The sequence below is a fragment of the Lacerta agilis genome, chromosome 17, assembly GCF_009819535.1.
Source record: "Lacerta agilis isolate rLacAgi1 chromosome 17, rLacAgi1.pri, whole genome shotgun sequence".
NCBI lineage: Eukaryota > Metazoa > Chordata > Lepidosauria > Squamata > Lacertidae > Lacerta > Lacerta agilis.
The window spans coordinates 39706649-39731237 of NC_046328.1; the positions used below are offsets into that span (position 1 = coordinate 39706649).

A 24589-nucleotide genomic window follows, 5' to 3' on the forward strand; every position below is an offset into this window, starting at 1 on the left:
GATGGTGGTGCAGAGCCTCCCATGGGGGGCTGCGTGATGACAGCCTTCCGTTTGTATTCATATAGGGAGATAGATAGGATAGCGTCAGCCCCGCCCGCCTGTCCGCCCTTGGGACTGTGAGGGGGAGTGGCTTGTAGAGATGGGCGGAGCAATGGATTCTGCTCATCTCAGCCTTGCAGCGATAGGTCCTTTTCTTTTCTTGTGGATTCTGTCTTTGGAAAGATCGCATTCAAAGTCATTCTTTGAGTGGTACGCATTTTGGGGTTGCAGCCAATGTCCTGCTCAGAGCAGAGACAGCAAACATTTTAAAAAAGTAATCAGTGCAACTCCTCTTACGGTTGTAAGTTGTTTAAGATTGTTTTTAATATGGTGCTTTCGTGTTGTGAATTGCCCTTGTAGCACCTTAAGGTGAAGGGCAGGTAATAGCAATCAATCAATTATCATCTTGGATCCTTGAATTTCAATGGGTGTGCTCTTTAAGAAGGACTTAGTCGGGTGCCACCCTTTGTATGCATGTTTTATGTAAACAACACACTTTTAAAACATAAAATGACACGTTTTGGTGCTTTTAAATGCCGCCACCCGGAAAGCGCCTGCTATTCCTATGCGCCTCTCATGTAAAATAAGTACCGGCACATCTCTGCATAGTTGCAGGATCCCAGAAAGTGTGCAAAGCTTTGGGGGAGCACCTGCTGCCTTGCAAGGGGAAGGTCCTGGGTTCAGTTCCTGCTGGCATCTCCAGGTAGGGTGAGGAGAGACTCCTGCCTGAAATCCTGGGCAGCTGCTGCCAGTCAGTGTAGACAGTACTGAGCCTGATGGGCCAATGGTCAGCCTCAGTATCTGGCAGCTTCCTGGGTGTTCCCAGTGGCGAGCAAGTGGAAGGACTTTGGGTTGGGTTGGTCTGCTGCGGAGAGCGGACGCCATGAACCCCTCGGGGTTGAGGATGGAGCAGCCCCTTCATTAGGTCTTTGTGAGTCTCCCTCCCTCCCTCCCTCCCTTCGCCCTTTGGGGAAGACAGAGCATTCCCAGTCCCCCCCCCTTCCTCCTCCTCCTTCTCCTCTTTGCTGGCCTCTGAGGCTTTGTTCAGCCTACTTCGAAATGTCTTGAGCCGCGGCAGGGCTTCCCTGCGGATCGCACGGCGTGGCCTGTCGCCGTGGCACAGCTGCCGAGGCCCGGTGGCGCTTGCACAGCCGCGAGGTGCCCTGGGCGAGGCGCCAGGCTCTTTCCAGTAACCTTCAAAAGGGGGCCACTTAGGCAGGGGCTGACCCGACCCAGAATCCCATCTGCATAGCATTTGCATACATTCGGGATAACTTGTCTTCCAAAGATGGTTCTCTTGGTGACGCCGACTAGCAGGAGGCAAGAGGGAACCGAGTTTAGCACCAAAGGAGGGTCCGTCTAGCTCAGTATTGCCAACCAGCACCAGCGCTCCGGGGTTTGGGGAAGAAGTCTTTTCCTAGCCCTGCCTGGAGGTGTCGGGGATTGAACCTGGGACCTTCTGCATGCCAAGCAGGGGCTCTGTGCACTTATCGACAGCAAGGGTAGCGTCGTGGAGTGGTTAGGTGCAAAGGAATGGTGTGAGGCACTAGTTGGGGAGCCCCCAAGGGAAGAAGACTCAGAGCCTGAGGGAGAAGACCGGGAGAAGGCGGTGTCTGAAGCGGAAGGGCTGACCCGGTTTAGTGGCAGAGAGAAGTTCAGAATCAGAAGCTTCGGCAGGAGAGAGGAAGAGGGCCAAGAAGAAGAGGCCGGGGTGGCTGCTGTAACTAGCTCCCCTCCCTGCTGGTCTCCCAGGACCAGAAGAGGTGTGAAGAGGGAGGAGCAAAGGCAGGCATTGCAAGGAGTCTCAGATTGCTTGGGAAGAAGGACCAGGGTGGAGGCGATGGAGGCGGCAGCTGTGGGAAGGAGAGGACCTTCCGCCTCCCCGACTGCCTCATAAGGGCAAGACCTCCTGAGAAGAGTTGCTGAGCCCATTAGTCCTGGCACTGTTGAGCAGACCTAGTTTCCTCTAGTAAAGAGTTAACTTCACTTGTTCCATTTGATTTTTTTCCTGACATGGTCTTAAAGAACGTTTTCAAGCAGAAGTGCAGGGTGAGCCCACACAAAGGCCAGGGTAAGAGTTGCACTTTTGGTGTAAGACGAAAGCTTTGCAGAGACAGCTGCTGCAGCCCAGCCCCATCTGGAAAGCCCCACATTGGACACAGTCTTTCTCAAGTCAGGTTCTAGTCCTCATGGTTCTGAGAAGAGCCCTCATTTAGACAGGAATGTGGCAAGAAGCCTTGTGCCAAGTCACACCCTTGGGCACTAGGGATTGGCAGGGGTATTCTGACACTGCAGACAGGATCCTATCCCCAGCTCTGCCTGAAGGCACCATTGAAACCGGGGCCTTCTGGATGCAAAGCAGGTGCGCTCTCACACTTTTGGCCCTTCCCGCATCTGAAATGTCAGGAGGTCTAGTTGGTAGGTCAGCTGACTGCATGACTTAGGTCAGATTATGGCCCAGAGGCTGCCCAGTTGCCGACTCCACAGCTGCCCAGGGCTCTCTTCTCTCCCCGCTCTCTAAGCTCCTAGTTTCTGGAGCAAGAATTGGAGTCTTTGTACATAAATGATTTCTTGCGATCTGCCTTAGCCATTATTTTCTTCTTTGGCTCGATAATCGATACGGCTGCGGTGTTTTCTCTTATCTGGGAAGAAGCGACAACAGGGCTAAATGAACTCCCTCTGCAGTGTGTTACTCATCATGTATATAACTCTTCTGTTTGCAGAGGGACCCTGATTTGTGGGTTGTTGGAAAACCAGGAGTGTTTTTTTACCTGTGTGTGTGTGTGTGTGTGTGTGTGCAAGAAGCAGGGCGTGCGAAGGGAGAGGAGGCTGGTATTTGCCATGCAGAATGCATCACGCACACTCCCTCTGGACAGTTTTGCAGGGTCCTGTGCAGTTTTATTTTAAAAAATTCTCCCATCTCTCACAATAGCCCTGCAAGGTAGGTCATGGCAACCATTCTGTTCTGTGTTGTCACATTCCTGTGTCCAGTTTTAAAAGGACCTTCACATAGTGAAGGGTGTGGAAAAGAAGTTCTGTGAGTAAATGCTGAAAGACCCACCTTCTGTGTGTTTGACCATAAGTGTAGCTGGGGGGGGGGGGGCTGGGAGAGGCAGCTGCCCCCCCCAAAAAAAAATCAATAAAAATACATGGCTGGCTGAGGTTCTGCCCCCCTAACAAAAATCCTGGCTACACCCATGTGTCTGACCCAATGGGGCTTTTCTGATGTTTGCAAAGGGGAAACAGAAGCCTTCAGAAGTTGAAACAAAATATAAAAATTCCTTCCAGTAGCACCTTAGAGACCAACTAAGTTTGTTATTGGTATGAGCTTTCGTGTGCATGCACACTTCTTCAGATACCGTCAGAAGTTGCTTAACTCCATCTCCCATCATCACACCTGGAGCTGCTGGGAGTTGTGATCCAGCTATCTGGCGCCGTTCCCCTATTTCTGCTTTTAAAACCTCGCTGGTGAGCAGCATTTGATGCCTACAGACCAGCGTTTCTCCTGGAATCAGGGGGTGGTGAGCCTTAGGCCTTTCAGGCTTCAGGGCTTGCAGCACTGTCACCGCCCCCCCCCAGGCTGGAGTGTGGAGGTCCAGCAACATCTGCTGGGTCTGTGAGGTCCTTCACATGCTAGTTTTCTCCCTGCATATTCCTTCCGCTGGCAGCCAGGAGGTGTGTGTGCTCAGAGAGAGCGATGGCAATGTACCTAATACACACACAAACACGCTCCATATCTTTCGCCACCAGATATTAACCGGAGTTTTCCTCCTCATTGCATTCCCATTCCGGGGACATGCTTCACCTGTTCATTTCCGCCTGCCGAAGGCCCTGCGTTTTCGCCCCATTAAAAATGGCGGCTGCTCCCGCCTGCTTCTTCCAACGGGTTGAATCTTGATTGCCATCCTGCTGTTTCGGGTACCAGCTTGGAAAGGCTGATATCGTTGTTCTGCAGAGTTTGGAAATTCTGGAGAATTAACAGCGTTTGAGCAGTTGAACGTGTGCTTTCCACGCTGGAAGGAAATGTGCCTTTTTTGTATTCTTATTTTATTTTATACGTTTGGAGGTTTTTAGGCGGCAGGAGACTTGCGAGGGGGGGGGGGAATGCCCTCTGGCAAGCACCTTTTGAAAAAGGTTCCTCGTACCTCTTACTCTCTCTGTGCTGAGCAGATGAAGCAGCCCGCACATCTTTTCATCTGACAATTTTTTCGTTGGATGCGTATGCATTATTAAGGCCGGGAGAGGGAAGGGAGGAATAAATGGCCATTCTCTCTGCCTCCCTCTCCTCGGAAACCTTATTTCTCCCTGCTCTTTAGCTATGATTACAGTGCGGTTTATCATTTTAATCTGCTTGAAATGTCACCAGTACGAGGTGTAATTACGGCAAACCAACAATGGCTCCTCTCCCTCTCAATACACACTTGCGTACTGTACACACACACACACAAACACATTCTGCAACATTTCGCTAAAGGAGCCTGAATGGAATTGAAGACTCAAAAATGGGGGACGGGAAAGAACCCAGATACAGGTTGGAAGCCATGTTGGTCTGCCATAGTCAAAACAAAATAAAATAAAAAATTCCTTCCAGTAGCACCTTAGAGACCAACTAAGTTTGTTCTTGGTATGAGCTTTCGTGTGCATGCACAGTTCTTCAGATACACTGAAGCAGAAGTCACCAGACCCTTATATATAGTGAGAGAGTGGGGAGGGGTATTACTCAGAAGGGGGGTGGGAATGAGTGACTGGCTGAAAGGTGTGGAAAACCTGTTGACGACTGTTAACGACTGCAATTGGTCTTACAGGAAAAGAACCCAGTTTTCCCTGTCCACATCCGAACCTAAGAAGAGCCTGGCTGCTGGATCGGGCCAATGGCAGCTCATCTAGTCTGGCCTCCTGTTCTCACAGGGGCCAAATGCCACTAAGATCTTAGGAATCCAGATAGACAGCCTCTGCACCTGGAGGTTCCATAAGGACAGAGGAAGAGCCTGGGCAAAGGGGGCCCATCTGGTCCAGCACAGTGGCTGATCAGTGCCTCCAAAGTGGCAGACCCGTGGGCACCCTGCCTGCCCTGCCACCTCCACCACTGGCGCATGAGCGGCACCCAGTATCGGCCACAGCGCAGTCTTTAGCATATGCGCTGCCAGGGTGCAAAGATCTGTCCAGCGCCCCCAAATTTAGTTGAGCCCCAAAATTGGTAGCTTTTATTATGATGTAAGAGTTAATTTCCTGTGCACGGTGCCACTTAGAATGACAAGCGCCGCCGCTGGCGCAGTGCGTCTTTGTTAAATGAGAGCACAAAGTCAAAAGTCCTTTAGTAAAATGGTGGGTATACATTTCTGTAATACCTAGGTATATGTGCATTTTGCTTTTCTAGCTTGATCAAAATTATTTATTATTTCATAACAGGTAGATAGTTAAGAGCTTAGGTGGTGCCCCCCAGAATTCAGCGCCCAGGTGCCCCGCACCCCTTGCACCCCCGGGTAAAGACACCTCTGATCGGCCAAAATCATGCCCCAAATCCTGCAAGATCTGGCCTGAAATGGGTGCCGGTGCCAGTTCAGTGGAGACAGAAGGGCGGGTGGAGAAGCAGGCATGGTGCTGCAGGTGGCAGGACAGGGCAAGGTGGCATTCTGCCCCAGGAAAACTCGCAAGCAGGATCCGAGCCCCAGAGCCCTCTCGCTCCCTGTTGGGTCCAGCGACTGGTATAATGTATTTGGCCAACCCCACAGAATGTGACAGGAGCCCATTGGCACGGGTCCAGTCCGAGAACGGCCAAAACAGTGGTGACACATTCACTTCTAAGAAACCCCGCTAAAGGTCCATTAATTTCACTTGGTCTACTTTGAGTAGACAGTTAGCTGCTTCCTAGCCAAGGATCGGCTTCTCTCCTCGCTCTTCCTCCCTCCCTGGCTCTGATCTTTCCCCCTCATTGCAGCCTCTCCACCTGCTCTCTTGATGCGCCTGTCATCACTTTGATCTCCCCTGCTCCTGTCACCTTCCTCCCTCTGAGCTCCTTCATGTCTTTCTTTCATTCTGCTTTCTCTCTCCTTTCTGTTCCTCGCAGGCCTGCCTCCCCCCTTCCCCGAATGTCACTGAAGGGTCTGTCCAAGTCGAGTTGGTGGAGGCACATGTGCGCACACGCACGCGCACACACACACACACACACACACACAAGATCAAAGGACTGCATAAAGTTTGTGTGAAATCCTATTGAATTCCCCGTATGGTTTTGAAGGTTCCTCCCAACCTCCAACTTGCTTGTGGGAAACTAGGCTGAGATTAAGGAGGTGGGGCCATGGGAAGGGGGGAAGGAGAGGTCTTTGGGGCCTCCTCCAGCCTCAAAGAACAACCTCCCTGCGGGGCGGAGATCGCCCAGCTGCAACACTCCCCATACCCAGCAATGCTCGGAGCAAGAAGGAGGGAGCGGGCTGTGGGTGGCGGTGGCAGGAGAAGTTGGCGGTTCTAACTCTGGAATATCCATCCCAGAATGAACTCCGAAACCACCGTGATCAAACGTTCCAAAAAGACTGGAGTAAATTTATAGAATACTTGAAGGACAATTGCAAGCAATTAACAACACTGGCAGGACTTAATGAAGAAGACTTGCAATGATGACGATATATATACTACCTTTTTACATATTGGTTAAATTTTTTGATCAATGAAGGGACATACTGTAAAGAGGAAGAAGTACAAATGCTATGATATAAAAAAGAATTAAGGTAACCACGAGATGGGAGGGAGGGAGGTCAACAGTTTATTTGAACAAATAATATGGAAAATATGAATGTATTTTAATTGTATAAAATGGAAACTTAATAAATATTATATTTTTAAAAAACACAGAATGAACATAAGAGCAGCCTGCTGGATCAGGCCAAAGTGGACCCATCCAGTCCAGCCTCCTGTTCTCACAGTGGGCAGCCAGGTGCCCAAAAGGGAAACCTGTAAGCAGGATCCGAGCGCAAGAACAACTCTCCCTTCCTGCGGTTTCCAGCAACTGGGATTCAGGAGCAGAGCAGAGCCATCCTGGCTAGGAGCCACCGACAGCCCTCTCCTCCTCCTTTTAAAGCCATCCTGCTTGGTGGCCATTGCTGCCTCTTGCAGAAGAGGGTTCATAGAACCATAGAGTTGGAAGGGACCCTAAGGATCATCTAGTCCAACCCCCCTGCAACGCAGGAATATGCAGCTGTCCCATACGAACCTGCAACCCTGGTGTTATCAGCACCAGCTCTAACCCACGGAGCCAATGTCCCTAGTAAACACTTAGAACACTTAGAATCCGAGAGTTGGAAGAGACCACCAGGGCCATCCAGTCCAACCCCCTGCCAAGCAGGAAACACCATCCAAGCATTCCTGACAGATGGCTGTCAAGCCTCCGCTTAAAGACCTCCAAAGAAGGAGACTCCACCACACTCCTTGGCAGCAAATTCCACTGCCGAACAGCTCTTACTGTCAGGAAGTTCTTCCTAATGTTTAGGTGGAATCTTCTTTCTTGCAGTTTGAACCCATTGCTCCGTGTCCGCTTCTCTGGAGCAGCAGAAAACAACCTTTCTCCCTCCTCTAGATGACATCCTTTTATATCTTTGAACATTGGCTAGTTTATGTGCTTCGTGAAGAAGGACTTTCTTGTATCTCTCCTGAGCCTCCCCACACTCACCTTTGCTGGATGCCCACCAGTCTGAGCGTTAGGAGAGGGGAAGAAAACTTTTCTCTGCCTGCTTTCTCCAGGCATCTCACTCGCGTGTTACTCGCTGGAAAACCTTGCCATTCACATCCCTGGCTGGTCTCGCTGTCGGGCTTGCAATAGCTGCTCATTTTTTGACTTAGCAAACTGAGTGGGAGGTTTTGAGCCCTGGTCCTAACCTGACACTAACCACTGCACCACACTGCCTGCTTTGTTTTCTTCTTCTTTTGCTCTCTGCTTTCAGCTCAGAGGACAACACCCCACCCCCCTTTGCCCTCCCTGGGCCTTGAGGAGCTTGAGAAGCAGAGCAGAAGGAAAGTTCCCCCGGCTGTTTATCACCAAGGACATTTGCATGAGAGGGGAATCTTTGTCTGCTCCTCCTCCTCCTTCCCCCTTTCCCGCTTTCCATAACACCAGGCCAGAGAGAGAGAGAGAGAGAGAGAGATCCTGCTTTCTGGTTTCCCACAGGCAACGATACTTGGCCACTGAGAACAGGATGCCGGACTAGATGAGCCCCCTTTGGCCTGATCCAGCAGCCAGGATCTACTTAGCCACAGAGGCTGGCCTCTGCCCTTTGCAGCTAGAGACAAGTGTGCTTCTGAATCCCAGTTGCTGGAAGCTGCAAGAGGGGAGAGTTGATCTGGTGCGTGGATCCTGCCTGTGGATTTCCCTTTTGGGCATCTGGCTGGCCTCCACCAGAGGAGGACGCTGGACTAGATGGGCCCCCTTTGGCCTGGTCCAGCAGGCCCTTCTTACGGTCTTCGCAGGAGGAGGACCAAGCCTGTCCTCTGTTTCCCCTCACTCACCCTGTGATCCTTTATCCCTCGCTCAAGACTTGTCTGCATTCACTGGTGCTGTAGCCTTTAATCGAGTTTAACTGACTAGATTAATTGATTTTTTTATATATAAAAACTTAATCAACTCAAAAAGCATTTCCAATGAAGGGTGTCGTGTTGGTGTGTTGTGGTTTGGGGTTTTTAAAAAACCACTACAAATTATTTTTGATACAAGTACTTGCTTTAAAAAAGCCAATGCCCTCTGGGCTGGGAGCCTCCAGGTTGGATGGATTTGTGGTTTGAAAGCCAGTGTGGTCTCCTGGTAAGAGTGTCAGGCTAGGCCCTGGGAGAGACCAGGGTGCAAGTCCCCCAGTCAGTTCTTATGGGTTTCAATAGGAACATTGGCAAGATGCTGGCAGGGATTGCAGACAATATCTTTTCCCCAGCCCTGCCTTGAGATTCTGCCTGGGGATTGCGCTGCCCAGGTGGGCAGGGTATACTTCTTCTTCTTCTTCTTCTTCTTCTTCTTCTTCTTCTTCTTCTTCTTCTTCTTCTTCTTCGATGGTGTTTCCTGCTTGGCAGGGGGTTGGACTGGATGGCCCTTGTGGTCTCTAGCAACTCTATGATTCTATGATTCTTCTTCTTCTTCTCCCCACTAAGCTACAGACCTTCCCAAACAGCAGGGGGAGAAGAAGCTGCCATCTACTGAATTGGTCCCATGAGCTCAGTCTTGCCTGCACTGGCTGGCAGCAATGGCTCTCGAGAATTTCAGGGGGGGGCATTCCCAGCCTGACCTAGAGATGCTTTTGGCTGGGGACCTTCTGCATGCCAAGCAGGTGATCTACAGAGGAGAGCCTTCAGCAGCTGAGCCTGACCATAGTGGGAAAAGAGGGATTAAAAACAAACAGGTGTGGACCACTAGTTTCATGTTGGGAGGGATGATGGCTTTGGGACTGAATTTATTGAATCGATTCCAAAACAACTCTCCAAACCTCTGAGTGCAGGCTGCCAGCCTGGGCTGGGGAGAAAAACCTCTGCTCCCCTCTCCTCTCTCCCAGAATCTGCCTACTCCCATTTCTTTTTCCTTGTTGTTTGTGACTTTGTTTGAAGTCGGTGGGCAAATGCAGCCGGTTCTCTCTCCCCGGAGCCCACGCGGCCTCCCTCTGCCCGCACAGAGAGGCTGGCGTTGGGGAGGAGGGCCTGCTCCCCGCTGCCGATCAATCTCCCTGTAACCCCAGGGCTGGCGGTTCATTTGGGTGCCATGTGACGACCGCTGCTGCTCTAGATAAAAAGAAAGGGAAAAATCTACCGCTATCGACCTGATCTCTCTCTCTCTCTCTCCTCCCGGGCAGAGGGGGGGGGGAGACGGGTAGAGCAAGCTGCACTTTGCACCCACAAGCCTTCGGAGAGAGGGCGACACGGGTGCTGTCAGGCACAGGGAGGAGGCGAGGGGGGAAGCGTCTGTTCATGCATCGACTTCTGCTGGTGTCGGGTCCCCATTAGCGCCTGAGTCTTCTGATGGTGGAAGTAGAACCGCAAAGTGTGAAGAAGTAAAAAACCAAAGTGTTTGGCTGTCTGGTGCTTCCCTGTTTGCAATGCCTTTACACCACTTAACAGTGCACTTAAGGGATAGCGCCGCCTGATGGCGGTCAGAGGAAATAACACGCACGAGGCACTTCAGTGCACTTTGATGCTGCCCAGCTACCCCCACTTCTCCTCCAGCAAAGGCAGAAAAGCTGCTGTCAACTTTATTTATTTATTGGTTGCCCTCCTGCCCCATCTTCTGCTCCCAGGAGCTCCATGTGCCAGACGTGGTTCTTCCCCATCTCTTTTAATCCCTGCAACAACAACCCTGTGAGGTAGGGCTGGGCTGAGAGGCAGTGACTGGTCCAGGGTCGCACCCAGTGAGCTTCGCTGCCCAAGTGGGGATTTGAACCCTGGTCTCCCCCAGGTCCTAGTCCAACTCTCTAACCATTACGCCGCCGCTGGATTAATAACAATTATGCTTTAATTAAAACAGACACATATTGATAGAACAATAACAGCAATGATATGACTTCATACGGCATAGTTTGGGGAGCGTTCTCAAACACTTGCGCCTCTTTCTTTCTCTCTCCAGTTCTGCAGACCCGCTTTGTCGAAGAGCCTGAGGACCAGACGGTGGTGGCCGGGCAAAGGATTGTGCTGTCTTGCGTGGTGCTGAACTATTCCGGGATCGTGCAGTGGACGAAGGATGGCCTCGCCCTGGGGATGGGGCAAGGCCTCAAAGGTAGGATACAGAACCAGAGAAGGGACTCCTAAGGGCCATCCAGACCAACCCCTCGCGTTATGTGCATGGTGGCGCTGGAGGTGGCCTGCACTGTTATTTTTGTCCTGTGAAAGAGCTTTGCTTTGCACCCCGATTTTTTCTTCTCTGGGGCTGCAAAATTGCCTTTGGGGGGGTCTTGGCTGCCAATGTTGTGCTTTCAGCTGGCTTCCCAAAGCAACGCTCGCCCTGGGGGACTGGGCTGCGTGAAGCTGAGCCTCTTTCCCTTTCAGTCTCTGGCTGCTCCTGGCTGTAACATGGAGCACGGCTGTAGCTTAGCAGGGAGAGCGCTTGCCTGCCATGCAGAAGGCTGCAGGCTCAATCCCCACTGGCAGCGTCTCCAGGCAGGGCTGGGACTGTCGCCTGCCTGAAACCCGGGAGAGCAGCTGCCAGCCAGTGCAGTCAATCCTGAGCTAGAGAGACCCATGGCCTGACATGCTAGAAGAGAGATGGTGTTTGCCTTTCAGTCAGTCTTTTTTATTTTTCCAGTTCATCAATACCTGTCTTTCTGCTGTACTTAGGGCGCAGGGAGTCCATTCGCATCGTCCCTTTGTTAGCATTTATTGGGCATATAATTCAAAAGGATATTTTCCTCTGCAAACTTTAGATCCTTCCACACAGTAGAGGAATACCAATAGAGGGCCTTGTAAGAACAGAGGTTTTAAAGAAGCATCGTCTCCCGCCCCCTTTATGTGTCTCGATGTGGAACTCTGGAAGCTGTGCGGTGCCCAGGCAGGCCATTGAGATCCATCTAGCTTTATATTGTCTACACGGACTGGCAGCACCTCTCCCTGCTTGCAATGGGACCTTTATTATGCAAAGCAGACATTCTGCCTAAAGGCAGCCCTGTTTAGGGAAGTTTTTAATTTGTGACTCTGTATTGTATTTTGGTATTTGTTGGAGGCCGCCCAGAGTGGCTGGGGAGACCCGGCCAGATGGGCGGGGTATAAATAATAATAATAATAATAATAATAATAATAATAATAATAATAATAATAATAATAATAATAATAATAATAATTTATTATTTATACCCCGCCCATCTGACTGGGTTTCCCCAGCCACTCTGGGTGGCTCCCAATCAAATATTAAAAACACAATCTAGCATTAAACATTAAAAACTTCCCTAAACAGGGCTGCCTTCAAATGTCTTCTAAACATAAGATAGTTGTTTATTTCCTTGACATCTGCTGGGAGGGCGTTCCACAGGGCACGTGCCACCACCGAGAAGACCCTCTGCCTGGTTCCCTGAAACCTCACTTCTTGCAGTGAGGGAACCGCCAGAAGGCCCTCGGTGCTGGACCTCAGTGTCCGGGCTGAACGATGGGGATGGAGGCGCTCCTTCGGGTATACTGGGCAGAGGCCATTTAGGGCTTTCAAGCTCAGCACCAACACTTTGAATTGTGTCCAGAAATGTACTGGGAGCCAATGCAGGTCTCTCAGGACCGGTGTTTTATGGTCCTCGTTGTTCTGAAGAAAGGGCAGAGGGAGCTGCCTCAGGCAGAGTCAGGCCCTTGAGCCAGCCAGGTCAATATTGTCAGGCAGGCGGCATGGCCAGCCCTAGATTAAGATGCCAAGCGGTGGAACCTGGGACCTTCTGCATGCTGAGCAGGTGTCCACCGAGCCCTGTGGCTCATCTCCTCCCAGTACTGGGCCAGAGGTTTGCCACATGCAGGAGGGGGGGGGGCGACCCACCTTCCCTCTGCGCATAGGAATTTTATGATTCCTTTCGTCTCTGCCTGGCAGAAGCCCTCTCTCTCCTCTTTGTGCTCTGGCTGCCCCCAGTGAGTGTGCCAGCAGCGCCACCTACCGGAAGAGGGCGGTGGGCACCCCACACCTTTCTGTCCGGTTTCATTATTGATTTCTTTTTCTTTTTTTAATGCTCTGGCTTTAATTTTTGGGCAGTTATCATCTTGCAAAATGGATCCCACAACTTTGTTTTATTTCACAAAATGATCGATAAGAATTAATAACCATTTAAAGAAAACTTAAAAAGTTAAAAGAGCGACAGATCAAAACTCGCCCCCACTTTGTACACAACTGGATGTAGCCTTGCCTAAGCAAAGATGTTCTTAGCAGGTGCCGAAAAGGGCACAGTGCCTAACGCCAAAAGGCGGGGAGTTCCGGGGTGTAGAGGCTTCCACGCTGAAACGCTGAGTTCTTACAGGTGTTCTGTGGCACCTGCAACAAGACCGGTTCTGCAGATAAGGGGGCTCATGGGGTGTAAGGCAATCTGGCGGGGAAAGTGGGGCAGGGGGCTTGCAAAATAAAAAGACACATCCCAAGAGGAAACAGGAGGGGAGGGAAAAGGCAGAGGAGGGAGACCAGCCCTTCCAGTCCAGAGCAGAGGGCTGGGCTACAACAACATCCAATCCAAGGCAGGCTGGTCTTCCCTTTCTGGTGGCAGCAGGGCAGATTTAGGGCTGTGTGAGCTGAGCTGAGGAGGGCACCCAGTAAGAGAGGCACAGGGCTTGGGGAAGAAGGAGTGGGGCTCTAAGGGGGTCCTAGAGTCCTCCCGCCTCCTCTACAAAACACAGTTAGCGCTTTCCTATCTTTAAGAAGGAGGCACAGGGCTCCAGGGCTCTGCCAGGTCCCCAGCACCTCCTTCCCAAAGCTGGGCACCGTTGGGAAGGCAGCTTGAGGGCTGGGGGGGGCACCAAATTTTGGCCTCACACAGAGCACCGTTGTAGCCGAGTCTGCCATGGACATGAGAAGATCCTGCCAGATCAGGCCAGTGGCCCATCTAGTCCAGCCTCCTGTTCTCACAGTGGCCAACCAGGTGCCCACAAGCAGGATCCAAGCAAAAGAGCAACACTCTCTTGCGGTTTCTGGCTTTGCTGCTTCCAGCCATGGAGGCAGAGCAAAGCCATCCTGGCTCATAGCCCTCGATAGTCCTCTCCTCCTCCATGAATTTGTCCAGTCTTCTTGTAAAGCCCTCCCTGCCTCCAGTGGCAGGGAGTTCCACGGTTCAACCCTGCACTGTGTGGAGAAGGACTGAAGAGCGGCTGCCTGTCAGTGTAGACAATGCTGAGCTAGAGGGATCCCAAGCTATCTTCCTGTGTTCTTCATTCTGCCCAGGAGAGGGGAGAGCAGGCTCCTTTTGTGGCCGGTGGGGATGGAGTGGGGGTTCAGGCTGATCCTCTTTCTAGGGGGCAGGAGGGGACAGCCACCCCTTGGACTCCACCGGCCAGAGCAGGATGCCCTTCTGTTTCCCCCCGCTTTTGTTAATTAACTCCACGGACAGTTACTTTGCAGACGTCCGACTGACCTTTTCCCCGTTCGTCCTGACCAAGCCATCGCCCACCTCCACAGACCAGCGTCCTGGGAGTAAAACAAATAAATGAAAATAATTAAAACCTGACGCCGAGGTTATTACGGTGGTACGCCAGGAGAAAGCTGCACTCTGCCGCTTTTAACGAGGAAATTATGCGCGCCGAGCTCATTTGCATATGTTGACATTCTTTTTCTTGGCACCTGCTCTTCCTGGAGGGGGGCGGTGAGTTGGACTGAGCAGGGAGCCCCCTGGGTGCTTTCTCCCCAGCCCTCGCAGATTTTGCAGGGGGTCTCAAGTGCACTTCTGCAGCCTTCCTAAGGGCAGAAAACGGGCTCCGTGGGAATGCAAGCCGCGCTCCCCATAGTGGCAAGGAAGGCTGCGCCCCGAGAACCTGCTTGCTGAATCGAAGCAAACAGCAATCGGCTTTTCTGCAGATCGCCATTTGTCCCAATTCAGCGGTAAACAAGGTGGGACCAAAAAATCTGTACAAACCACTGTCCAGACACGTGACTCCAAAGCACGGCACGAAAGGAAGTCTGGACGAGCCCAGGCCAGTCTTGAAATTTGGGGTTGGGAGAGGAGGATCATCATGAAGTGTGTGCGAAATGGTGCCTATGCAGACACACGAGTGCTGTTCCTATGATGAAGAAGGAACTCAGCACATGCACAGAGTTTCTCTCATCATGGCTTGTGTGACAAAGGAAGAACGCCTCTCCCTTTGCTGCTCAGCTGCAGCACAACAGCCCTGCGGTGTCGCCAGGAGGTCTTCCTCTCTGCCAGTTGCTGTCCCGTCCGTCCGTCCGTGTCCCCCCCCCCTGCGCTTTCTGCTTCAGCCTTACAGGGGAAGGAGCCTGAGACGCACCCAAGCAGCTGCTCTGGAAAGGCCCCGATCCAGGGCCCCAGCACTCCTCAGCGCAAGCTGCGCAATGGTGCTTTACTTGAGTGTAAAGGCAGCCTGCCTCTGGCAGAGGAGTCCACTGCTCGCTTGCAGTGCCTGTCTTCAGCTCCCAGTAGCCTGGAGGCCAAGTGGGATTCAGAAACCCCGAGGTTGGCACACACACACACACTTTGGCCGTCAAATTAAGGAACTTTATTAGGAATAATGGGAGGTGGAAGCAGGCAGAAGGGCCAAAGAGAACCCCAAAGGCACCCAACCCTGTGGCTCCGCCCGGGAACGCCTCCTAGTCTATTTGCTGCAGTCTCAGGTTTGCTCCCAAGGGATCGGCATGGAGGATCCCACCGTGGATCCCTGGCACTGGAAAGGGAACTGGATCCCTGGCGTTGGGAGGGGAAGGTGCTGAAAGAAGCGTCTCAGCTCTTCAAAGGCTCACCCCACTCTGGGGGGGGGGGAGGAGAGATCGTTGCTCTTTCTCCTCATTTTGTGCCCATTTTGCACACAAAGAGAACCAGCAGGAGACACCGGGCAGCCTCCCTTGGAGAAATGGTGGCCGACTCAGGGCCCAGGAGGGCAAGCCTGGCATTCTGGCTGGGCTACTACAGTCCTCCCCCCCCCCTCCCCGGGGCTGCCTTTGGAGACTGTCTGGATGCTCCAGAGGGCGGGAATGCAGGCGCTTGGCTGTCCCTGACTTCCCGATTGCTTTATTCTCCGCCTGGTTCCTTTCTTCTCTGCTAAATGATCAAGTGGTAGATAAATGCCATAAATAGGGGAGGCCTGTTTTCCCTTGATAGGCCTTTGGGAACTGGCTGCTTTTCAAGAGCGCTGCACTGTTTTTATTATTCCGTTTATCATCTCTCTTGTAGTAGATGTGCTTTTTAATTCAACGGCAGCTTAATTATTTTTTAGTGATTATCTTTTCTATGTTTTTAGTTTTTTGTGTTTTATCTGTCTTGTCTGAATTTCTGCGTAAGCCGCCTTGTGTCGCAGTCCTGGGAAAAAGCAGGCTAATAATAATAATAATAATAATAATAATAGAAATTCCTTGTGGCTGTTTGTTCACCACGGCCTGACCATTGTATCTCCTTTGTTTAAAAAAAAAACCCATCGCAGCCTGGCCCCGGTACAGGATCATTGGCGCCTCTGATTCTGGACAATATAACCTGGAGATCACGGATGCTGAGCTCTCGGACGATGCCCTGTACGAGTGCCAGGCCACAGAAGCAGCGCTTCGATCCCGGCGTGCCAAGCTGACAGTCCTCAGTAAGTGGTGTTCTGGCATTTCTCCTCGTCCCGTCCCCGTCCCCCAGCCATCCATTTGGATCCTGTCCTGGCTCCTCCAACATCCCGCTTTGTTGGAGGCCCCTCTGGGTTCTAGTATTATGAGGGAGGGAGGGAGGGAGGGAACCAATCTTGGACCCCTCTATCATGGCCCCTCTTATTCTCTCTCTCTCTCTCTCTATATATATATATATATATATATATTGAATTTTACATTATTATTATTATTATTATTCACAATTACATCATAGCAAATAATAACAAATTGAATTCCCATGACTTCCCTCAACTTCCCCTTCTGTTTTTTTACATATGAACTTGTCCTGCTTACAATATTATATCCTTAAATTAAATGTTGTTATATTCTTATCATTTTGATCTCATTTTTATAGCTTCTATGTTTATATTGTGTTAACGGAGGAATCTGAGGGCTCCCTTGGACAAACAACAAGAACACCAGCCAGGAATACCAGAGCAAAACAGCAGCCAGTAGGCTTGGTCTTGATTGAAGACTGTTGCGAAAGGCTCCCACCTGCCACCAGGTGGAGCAAAATAGAAGCCCCCCAGCAGGAAGAGACCCCTTCCTAATCCCCAAGATACACCCCTAAAAACTATATCATCACTACATCATTGATACATCACAAAAAGGGATGGTTTGAGGCAGTAGCCTGAGTTTCTTGACACCTGTCCTGTTCCTCCCCTCACTCCTCCCATACACACCTTCCAGAGAACAAAGAGATGATCCCAGTTTCCTGCCCCTCCAGAGAGGGTTTGATCACTGTCCTTTGTTTCAATCAGCACTGAATCCATTCCCAAAAGGTGCCTCTTTGTAAGTGAAATGATCCACAGTCTGGCACCATTGGTGTCGCTTTGTCCACTGCTGCTACATCAAGGGGATAATGGCTGCCTCCCCGCCCCCCCCCATTCCAAGTCTCCCCCCTTTGATAGTCCTTTTCCCATGGTGAGAAGCAAAGGTGGAATGGCGTGGATCCGACAGATGGTTGAATTTATAGGAATTTATAACAGAAACACTCTAGAGAAAAATGTTTTCACTCAAGTGTGTGGAACTGGGTGAACTGGGGGGAATTCCTGTAACAATTGTTAATTGTAAGTGTTTATTCAAACCCTGCCAGTGAGTCCATTTCTTTACATTGATTCCGTAGATCCAGCATAAATGGTTCCCAATCTTCTTTAAAACCTCTCTTATCTTTGTCTCTAAGTCTTTCCATTAGCTTCGCCATTTCAACATATTCCATCATTTTTTCTTGCCCTTGTTCTTTGTCTGGTATATCATCACTTTTCCACCTTTGGGCTAGTAAAATCCTAGCTGCTGTTGTAGCAGACATGAACAGTTTTTATTCTCTTTTGACATATCTTGACCTGAAATGACTAGTAAAAAAGCTTCTGGTCTTTTAACAAAAGTTATCTTAAACATTCTTTTCAATTCATCGTAAATCATTCCCCCCCCCCTTTTTTGTTTTGTTTTTACAATTCCACTACATGTGAAAGAACGTACCGTCTTTTTCTTTGGCCGCTCTTATCCTCAAAGCTGCTCCGCACTCGGCTCCTTCTGGAAACCTCGTTTCTCCTGGTGCTACAGATGACAATGGCAACTTAGCTAGAGGACCTTTGGGGTCCCTTCCAGCTCTAGGATTCTGTGATTCCCCGAGGAAACCTCACAAGGGACCGCCTGTCCCTCCTTCTGGGAGCTCATGAAGACAAAGTGGGGCCACCAAGATGCCCCTGACTCTCCTGGGTTTGGGGGGGGGGGCAGATTAGGGTCAGACTGACCCCAGCTGTGATGCCAACCTATCTCACTTGTGGGGCAGGGGCAGGAATAACCTCCTAGCCAAGATTCCCCCTCCCCATTTTTGCTTTTTCTTTATAATGCAGTTACTAGGTGGGGGAGAGTAGGGAGCAGGCAGGCAGAAGGAGCACAGATTCCCCCCCCCCTTGAAGTTTTACACAGGGTCTAACATTCCTCTGCAGATTTTATGAAGCAAGTGGGGGAAAACACAAATTTACAGCCCCCCACGGCAAGTGTAACTCAAGCTGGCCATGAATATATATTAAGGCATTAAGAGTGGAGGGGGAATGTGGGGCGGGGGGGGCAGAGGCGCGATCAATGGGACGAAACGGCCTGATCCTGCGGGTGGCAGGGGGGAGGGGGAGGGGGAAGTCGTAGTTGGAGCAGCTTTGGGGATCCGGGTCCCTGGACCAAGAGGAAGGGGCCGCTGTCAAAGACTGAGAGGGGGTTTGGTGGCCATTTTCAAATATCTAGGGGGCTGCCCCATAGAAACTGCAGCAATCTTGTTTCCTGCTGCTCCGGAGGGCGAGATCGAAACCGACCAATTCACATTTCGAGGACAGAGATCCCGACCAAACATTAAGAAGGGGAAAGGAGGCTGGCTTTTGCCAGCACCCAATCCACATCGGGGAGGGGGCAGACTCTCCCTCTCCCTCCCCACCCCAGCACCCATTGCATCCTTCCCTGCCCAATCCCCACTTGTGGCCATGAGAAGGGATCGCTGGGGGTCTCTAGCGGCCTGCCCCAGCTGCTGACCCCAAACAGCCAGCTGTCAGCCGCATGGAGGAGATGCGCCAGGAGGAATACCGAAGGCCAAGGCATGACTCCCTCCCCACCCCAGTGGCCTGGCCTGAGTCAGTCGAGGGAAGGTCAGCAAGAACAGAATCGTAGAGCTGAAAGGGACCCCAAGGGTCATCTAGCACAACCCCCGGCAGTGCAGGAATCTCAGCTAAACAATCCCTGGCCTCTGCTTAAAAACCTCAAGCAAAAGAGAGTTGGCCAGCTTCCTAGGGCGTCTGTCCTCCTGTCAAATGGCCCTTGGGTCAGCATCTCCTTACTTGTCATTGCTTCATAATTAACAAGCACCAACGAGATGCCCCATTTTCTCCCCTCCTTCATCTTCATTTCTTTCTCTGAACAAGGCCTTTTATAGCAGGTTGTTGATCCTATTATTATTTTAAATTAAAAGGGTGATCATAAATCAATAATGGACCCCTGTCTATATCTAAGGAAAATGAATCCATCAAAAAAAAGGAGGGGGGAGCATGTCTCTTTATCTTCCTGAGTGACAATCATGTTGTCAACTCGGTCTTGATTTTACTTTCCCCAAAAAGAGAGAAAAACCGTGAGGGACCCTCTGTTTCCTTGTCACTGAAGTAGCATCAATATTTCAGAATTATGCAGCCTGGATTCTTTTATTATTTTGGGGAGGTGGAATCCCGCGAAGTCTTGCCGTGTTTTGAAGAGCTCCTGCTCTCCACCCAGCTAGCTTGTGCGGAGCAATTTTACAACAAGACCACTCAGGAGAGAACAAGGAGGGAGAGCCCAGCCTTCCGAAATCTCCGCAGGTAGCAGGCAGAGTTCCTCTCTGCCTTGCGGAAAGAGCATAATCACAAAGAGGGAGATATATATATTTCATCAGAGAGGAACGGAGCAGAGGCAGCTGCTTCTTAAATCCCCCCTGTGGAACTGAACATAAGAAGAGTAGAATCATAGAATCAAAGAATCGTAGAATTATAGAGTTGGAAGGGACCCCACGGGTCATCTAGTCCAACCCCCACATCTTTCACCCCATAGAAAACAGAGGAGGTTCAGCAGGGCCTCTTCCGGAGGTTGGGGAGCTCACATGAGGCAGCGACAGGCAACACCTCTGACTCCCAACTCCTGACATCCCTGACAATCGGCCAGGCTGGCTTCTGGGGCTTCTGGGAGTTGTAGTTCAGCCACATCTGGAGGACCTCTAATGGCTTCCTGGCCTAGGGAGCAGCATGTCGGTATTCAAAGGGATGGCTGACCCTCTTTGCCTCTCCCTCCACAGTTCCTCCCGAGGACCCTGTGATCGACGGAGCCCCTGAGATCCTGCTGCGGGCTGGGACCCCGCACAACCTCACGTGCCGGGCACGCAACGCCAAGCCAGCCGCCACCATTGTCTGGTTCCGCGATGGGGTGCAGCAGTTGGAAGCGGCCACGACCACGGTAGGGGCGGGGGGGCCTGCTTCGGATCCAGCTGGTGGGGGAGTAGGGTGACAAAGGAGGCGTCTCCTTAGTTGCAGCCCAGCAACTTCTGCATGTATGCCAGTCCCCTGGAGATGATGCTATTATATTGCAGGCAGAGACCATTCTGCATGCATTCAGTTGCTGCATGGCTGCATATTTGTGCGTCGTTTTGGACCCAGAAGAGCGGAGCTTGGAAGTTATATTATGAAGCCTCCTGTATTTGCTGGATACGGGAATGGATAAAATTTTAAAAGCTGTGGCAAATCCTCACAGGAGTTCCAGAGGCACATAAACCCCCAGGACAGGGTGTCACAGATTTTCTGGCTTTGTGGATAATTTAGTGATGTCCTTTAGTCTTGCCTCAGTTTGCACATATGAAGAACCTGCTGGATCAGGCACATAGCCCATCTAGCCCAGCACCATCTTCTCACGCTGGCCAAGCAGATGTTCCCCATGGGAAACCCACAAGCAGGATTTGAGCGCAAGAGCCCTGTCCTCTCCTATGGTTCCAGCATTGTTGCCTGGCAATGGAGGTCCGAGCAAAGCTACGGTGGCTAGGAGCCCTCGATAGCCCTCTCCTCCTCCATGAATTTGTCCAATCCTCTTTTAAGGCCATCCAGGTTGGTGGCCATCACTGCCTCCTGTGGCAGAGAGTTCCACAGCTTAATGCTGGGTCGCATGGACTTTCTTGTGCCTGCCCTGAATCTCCCAACGGTCAACTTCATTGGATGCCCACGAGTTGTAGCATTACGGAAGAGGGAGAAAAACATTTCTCCGTCCGCTTTCTCCAGGACATGCACAATTTTGCAAACTTGTCTCTTCTTCCTCGCCTTTTCTCTAAATTGAAAGGTGCCACATGCTGCATTTGAGCAGGGAGTTCTGGCTGCCTTCTCAACCCTGTTGTCTCCTTTATCCAAACCTGGAGCAGAAGCTGGGACTCTGTGCCTTCTGGTTCACCAGAGGGAACACGGCCCCCCCACCCACGTCAGGAGGGGACCTGATTCTGGCTTGGCGCTGTGCTCTTGGAACGGAGAACAGGAGGAAAGAACCCAGGAGTCCCAGCTCCCCAGGATGCTCTTCCTTCCAAGGAGCTTCAGAAGCAAGCTTTTCTCGCCCCCACCCCACTTTTCTTTCTTTTGTGAGTGGAGGAGAAAGAGGAATTAGTGGAAGATTAGTAGCTATCTATGGGTGCCAGCCACGTTGGCTGTGCTCTGCCTCCACCGTTGAAGGGAACAATGCTTCTGAGTAAAGGATTCTGAACTAGACGGACCTCCTTTGGCCAGATCCAGCAGCCAGGCTCTTCTTCTGTTTCTATGGAACCTCCAGCTCCAGAGGCACTCTATCGAGAGTCTTAGGGGCATGTAGCCATTGTGAGAACAGGAGGCTGAGCTAGGTGGGCCATGGGCCTGATCCAGCGGGGCTCTTCTTGCATCCTTATGACTAGAAGGAGCCTGGCTGCATTTTGCACGGATCGTCGATTCCAAATTAAGGCTGGAGCCGAACCAAGTTCCTGCGTCGTTCTGCCTGTGCCCATTAAACGCCCAACGAGGTTGTCGGAATTAATGTTATCGCCCCATAAATGTCTGGGGGGATTAATGAGCGTGAACGGCTTGGCTCAGGAGCAAGCGCAAGGAGGGGGCTGTCAGCGAGGAAGCTCCAGCGGTGGTGGGGAGAGATGGGATTCATAACTGAGAAGGAAGAGGGAAACTCCACAGGGCAGAGAGGAGGATTTTCCTGGCGGGGGAAAGCGGGAAGGGAGAGAATGCCACAATTGTATACGAGGGAGGGCTGTAGCTCAGTGGCAGAGCAGCTGCTTGGCATGCAGAAGGTCCCAGGATCAATCCCCACTGGCAGCATCTCCAGGTTGGACTGGGCAAAGACACACACCCCGAGCTGCTGCCGGTCAGTGTGGGCAATACTGAGCTGGATGGACAGAAGAATCTGACTCTGTCAAGGCAACTTCCTTGGTTCTCATTTAGATCAGTCCTTGATTCGGACCACAAGGAATGGAATCTAAAGTTTATTTTTAGAGGACTGGAATCATCATTGTTCCTGTTTTTATTGTGTATTTGTTTTTTATCTTGTGTTTTTATGCCGTGAACTGCCCTGAGATCTTCAGCATGCAAATGTAATGGATAATAGTATGCAAAGGGCAGCATGCAAATGTAATAGATAATAGTAATAATATCGTGTTATCATAAAATTGTAGAGTTGGAAAGGGACCCCAAGAGTAATCTAGTCCAGCCCCTGTGATGCAGGAATCATAGCTAAGGAATTCCTGCCAAACTGCTCTTGCCATCAGAAAGTTCTTCCTGATCTTCAGTCAGAATCTCCCCCGTCATTTGAATCCGTTGATCCGGATCCTGCCCTCCAGAGCAGGAGAAAACAAGCTGCCTTCTTCTCCACCCCCCAGTCGGCCCTTCCCCACATGGCCATCTCCTTCTCTCGCCCCTCCAGGAAGTCTTGCCGGACGGGAAGCGAGAATCCACGCTCAGCCAGCTCCTCATCAACCCCACCGACCAGGACATCGGCCGCGTCTACGTCTGCCGCTGCGCCAACGACGCCATCCCAGCAGGCAAAGAGACCTCCATCAAGCTCAACGTTCACCGTGAGTGGAGGGCGGCCTCGTTCTCGATGCTCCCAGATATCCCAAGGGGGTGCCTTGGAGGCCTCTTCTACAGCCATCGGAAGCAGACCCAAGGAAATGAATAGGCCCCCTTTGCCCATTCATCTCAGTGGGTCTCCTTGGAGCAGAAAGCGGTTGGGTTGCGGTGGTGGCAGAGGCTGGCAAAAGGGGAGGGGTGGATTTCATGGTAGTTATCTGTATATTGTGGGTGTTTTGTACCATGTAATATAATATGTGTGTTTAAAATCAATTAATGTTTTTTAATTATTGTTTTCACACACCCCGCTCAGTGTTTTTAGCTGTTTTGATCTTATCTGTGAGCCGCCTTGAGTCCCTGCCAAGGAAAAGGCAGGATATAAATCAATATTATAATACAGTCAAACCTCAGGTCCCAAATGCCTCCGTTTTGGAATGTTTTGGCTCCCAAATGCTGAAAACCCGGAAGTAAATGCTCCAGTTTTCAAATGTTTTTTGGAAGCTGAACGTCCGCTGCGGCTTCTGCTTGAGTGCAAGAGGCTCTTGCAACCAATCGGAAGCCGCGCATCAGTTGTTGAACATTTTGGAAGCCAAATGGGCTTCTGGAACAGATTATGTTCAACAACCAAGGTTTGACTGTAGTAATAATAATAATAATAATAATAATAATAATAATAATAATATTCTGTAGACACATGGGACTTATTTTGTTTTCCCATCCTGAGGAGAGGTTGTTTTTCATATTACATGGTCAGCCAGGTAGAGGAATCTCAGAAACAGATTTAAGGAGTGCTCTTGTGGACTGACTTTTACTTACGGCAACTGGCCAGGAAGGGGTCTTTCCCGTTTGCACGCAATTGGTGTTGCTCCCCCACCCCCAAATGCCCTTCCCGGACAGTGACCATTCCTTCTGCCTGGCAGACCCCCCCACGGTGACGCTGTCCATTCAGCCCCAGACGGTGCAGGAAGGAGAGCGAGTCACTTTCACCTGCGTGGCCACCGCCAACCCGGAGATCAAAGGCTACAGGTGAGTTGGGGTGAAGGTGGGGCAGACCGCAGGAATTAAGGGCGTCAGAAGAGGCTGCTGGATCAGGCCAAAGGGGGCCCCTCCGGTAGCTTCTGGCAACTCTTATTCAGAAGCATCGCTGTGCCCAACTGTGCAGTGCAGAGCAGTGCCACTGTGGCTCCTAGCCATCAATTTCCCTCTCCTCCTCATCATTGCCTCCTGTGGGAGGGAGTTCCACCGTTTAACTATTCCCTGTGTGAAGAAAGACTTATCCCTCCCAAATCCTCTTAACACTCAGCTTCATTGGATGCCCACAGTGTCCATTTTATCCGCTCCCCCTAGTGGCAGGGAGTTCCACAGTCTAACCCTGGGAGACAGGTCCAAGGATGGAGGGAAGAGAGAGTTTCAGACGCCTCTCTGCTTCTTCCGATGCTACTTTCTCTGCACCCACCCACAGGTGGGCCAAAGGCGGCATCATCATCGAAGACGCCAAGGAGAGCAGATACGAAACGCAGGTGGACTACACCTTTTTCACGGAGCCCGTCTCGTGCGAGGTGCACAACGATGTGGGGAGCACCAACGTCAGCACCCTGGTGGATGTGCATTGTGAGTGGGGCTTTGGGTGAGGGGTGGGTGAGGAGGTGACCTGGCCGGGCTCACCTGGAGATCCTGGCTGGTCTCTTTAAGGCAGGGGGTG

The 24589-nt window shown here is 51.2% G+C and overlaps 1 protein-coding gene across 1 annotated transcript in view; it reads left to right on the plus strand.

Moving 5' to 3' along the window:
* Positions 1 to 24589, plus strand: part of KIRREL1 (kirre like nephrin family adhesion molecule 1) — a 97990-nt gene that overhangs the window by 61683 nt on the left and 11718 nt on the right. Inside the window, exons 2-7 of the mRNA XM_033174563.1 lie at positions 10625 to 10774; positions 16093 to 16242; positions 20106 to 20263; positions 22742 to 22892; positions 23808 to 23913; positions 24350 to 24498. Coding sequence (XP_033030454.1) covers positions 10625 to 10774; positions 16093 to 16242; positions 20106 to 20263; positions 22742 to 22892; positions 23808 to 23913; positions 24350 to 24498 — 864 coding nt within the window. The remainder of the gene's footprint in view (positions 1 to 10624; positions 10775 to 16092; positions 16243 to 20105; positions 20264 to 22741; positions 22893 to 23807; positions 23914 to 24349; positions 24499 to 24589) is intronic.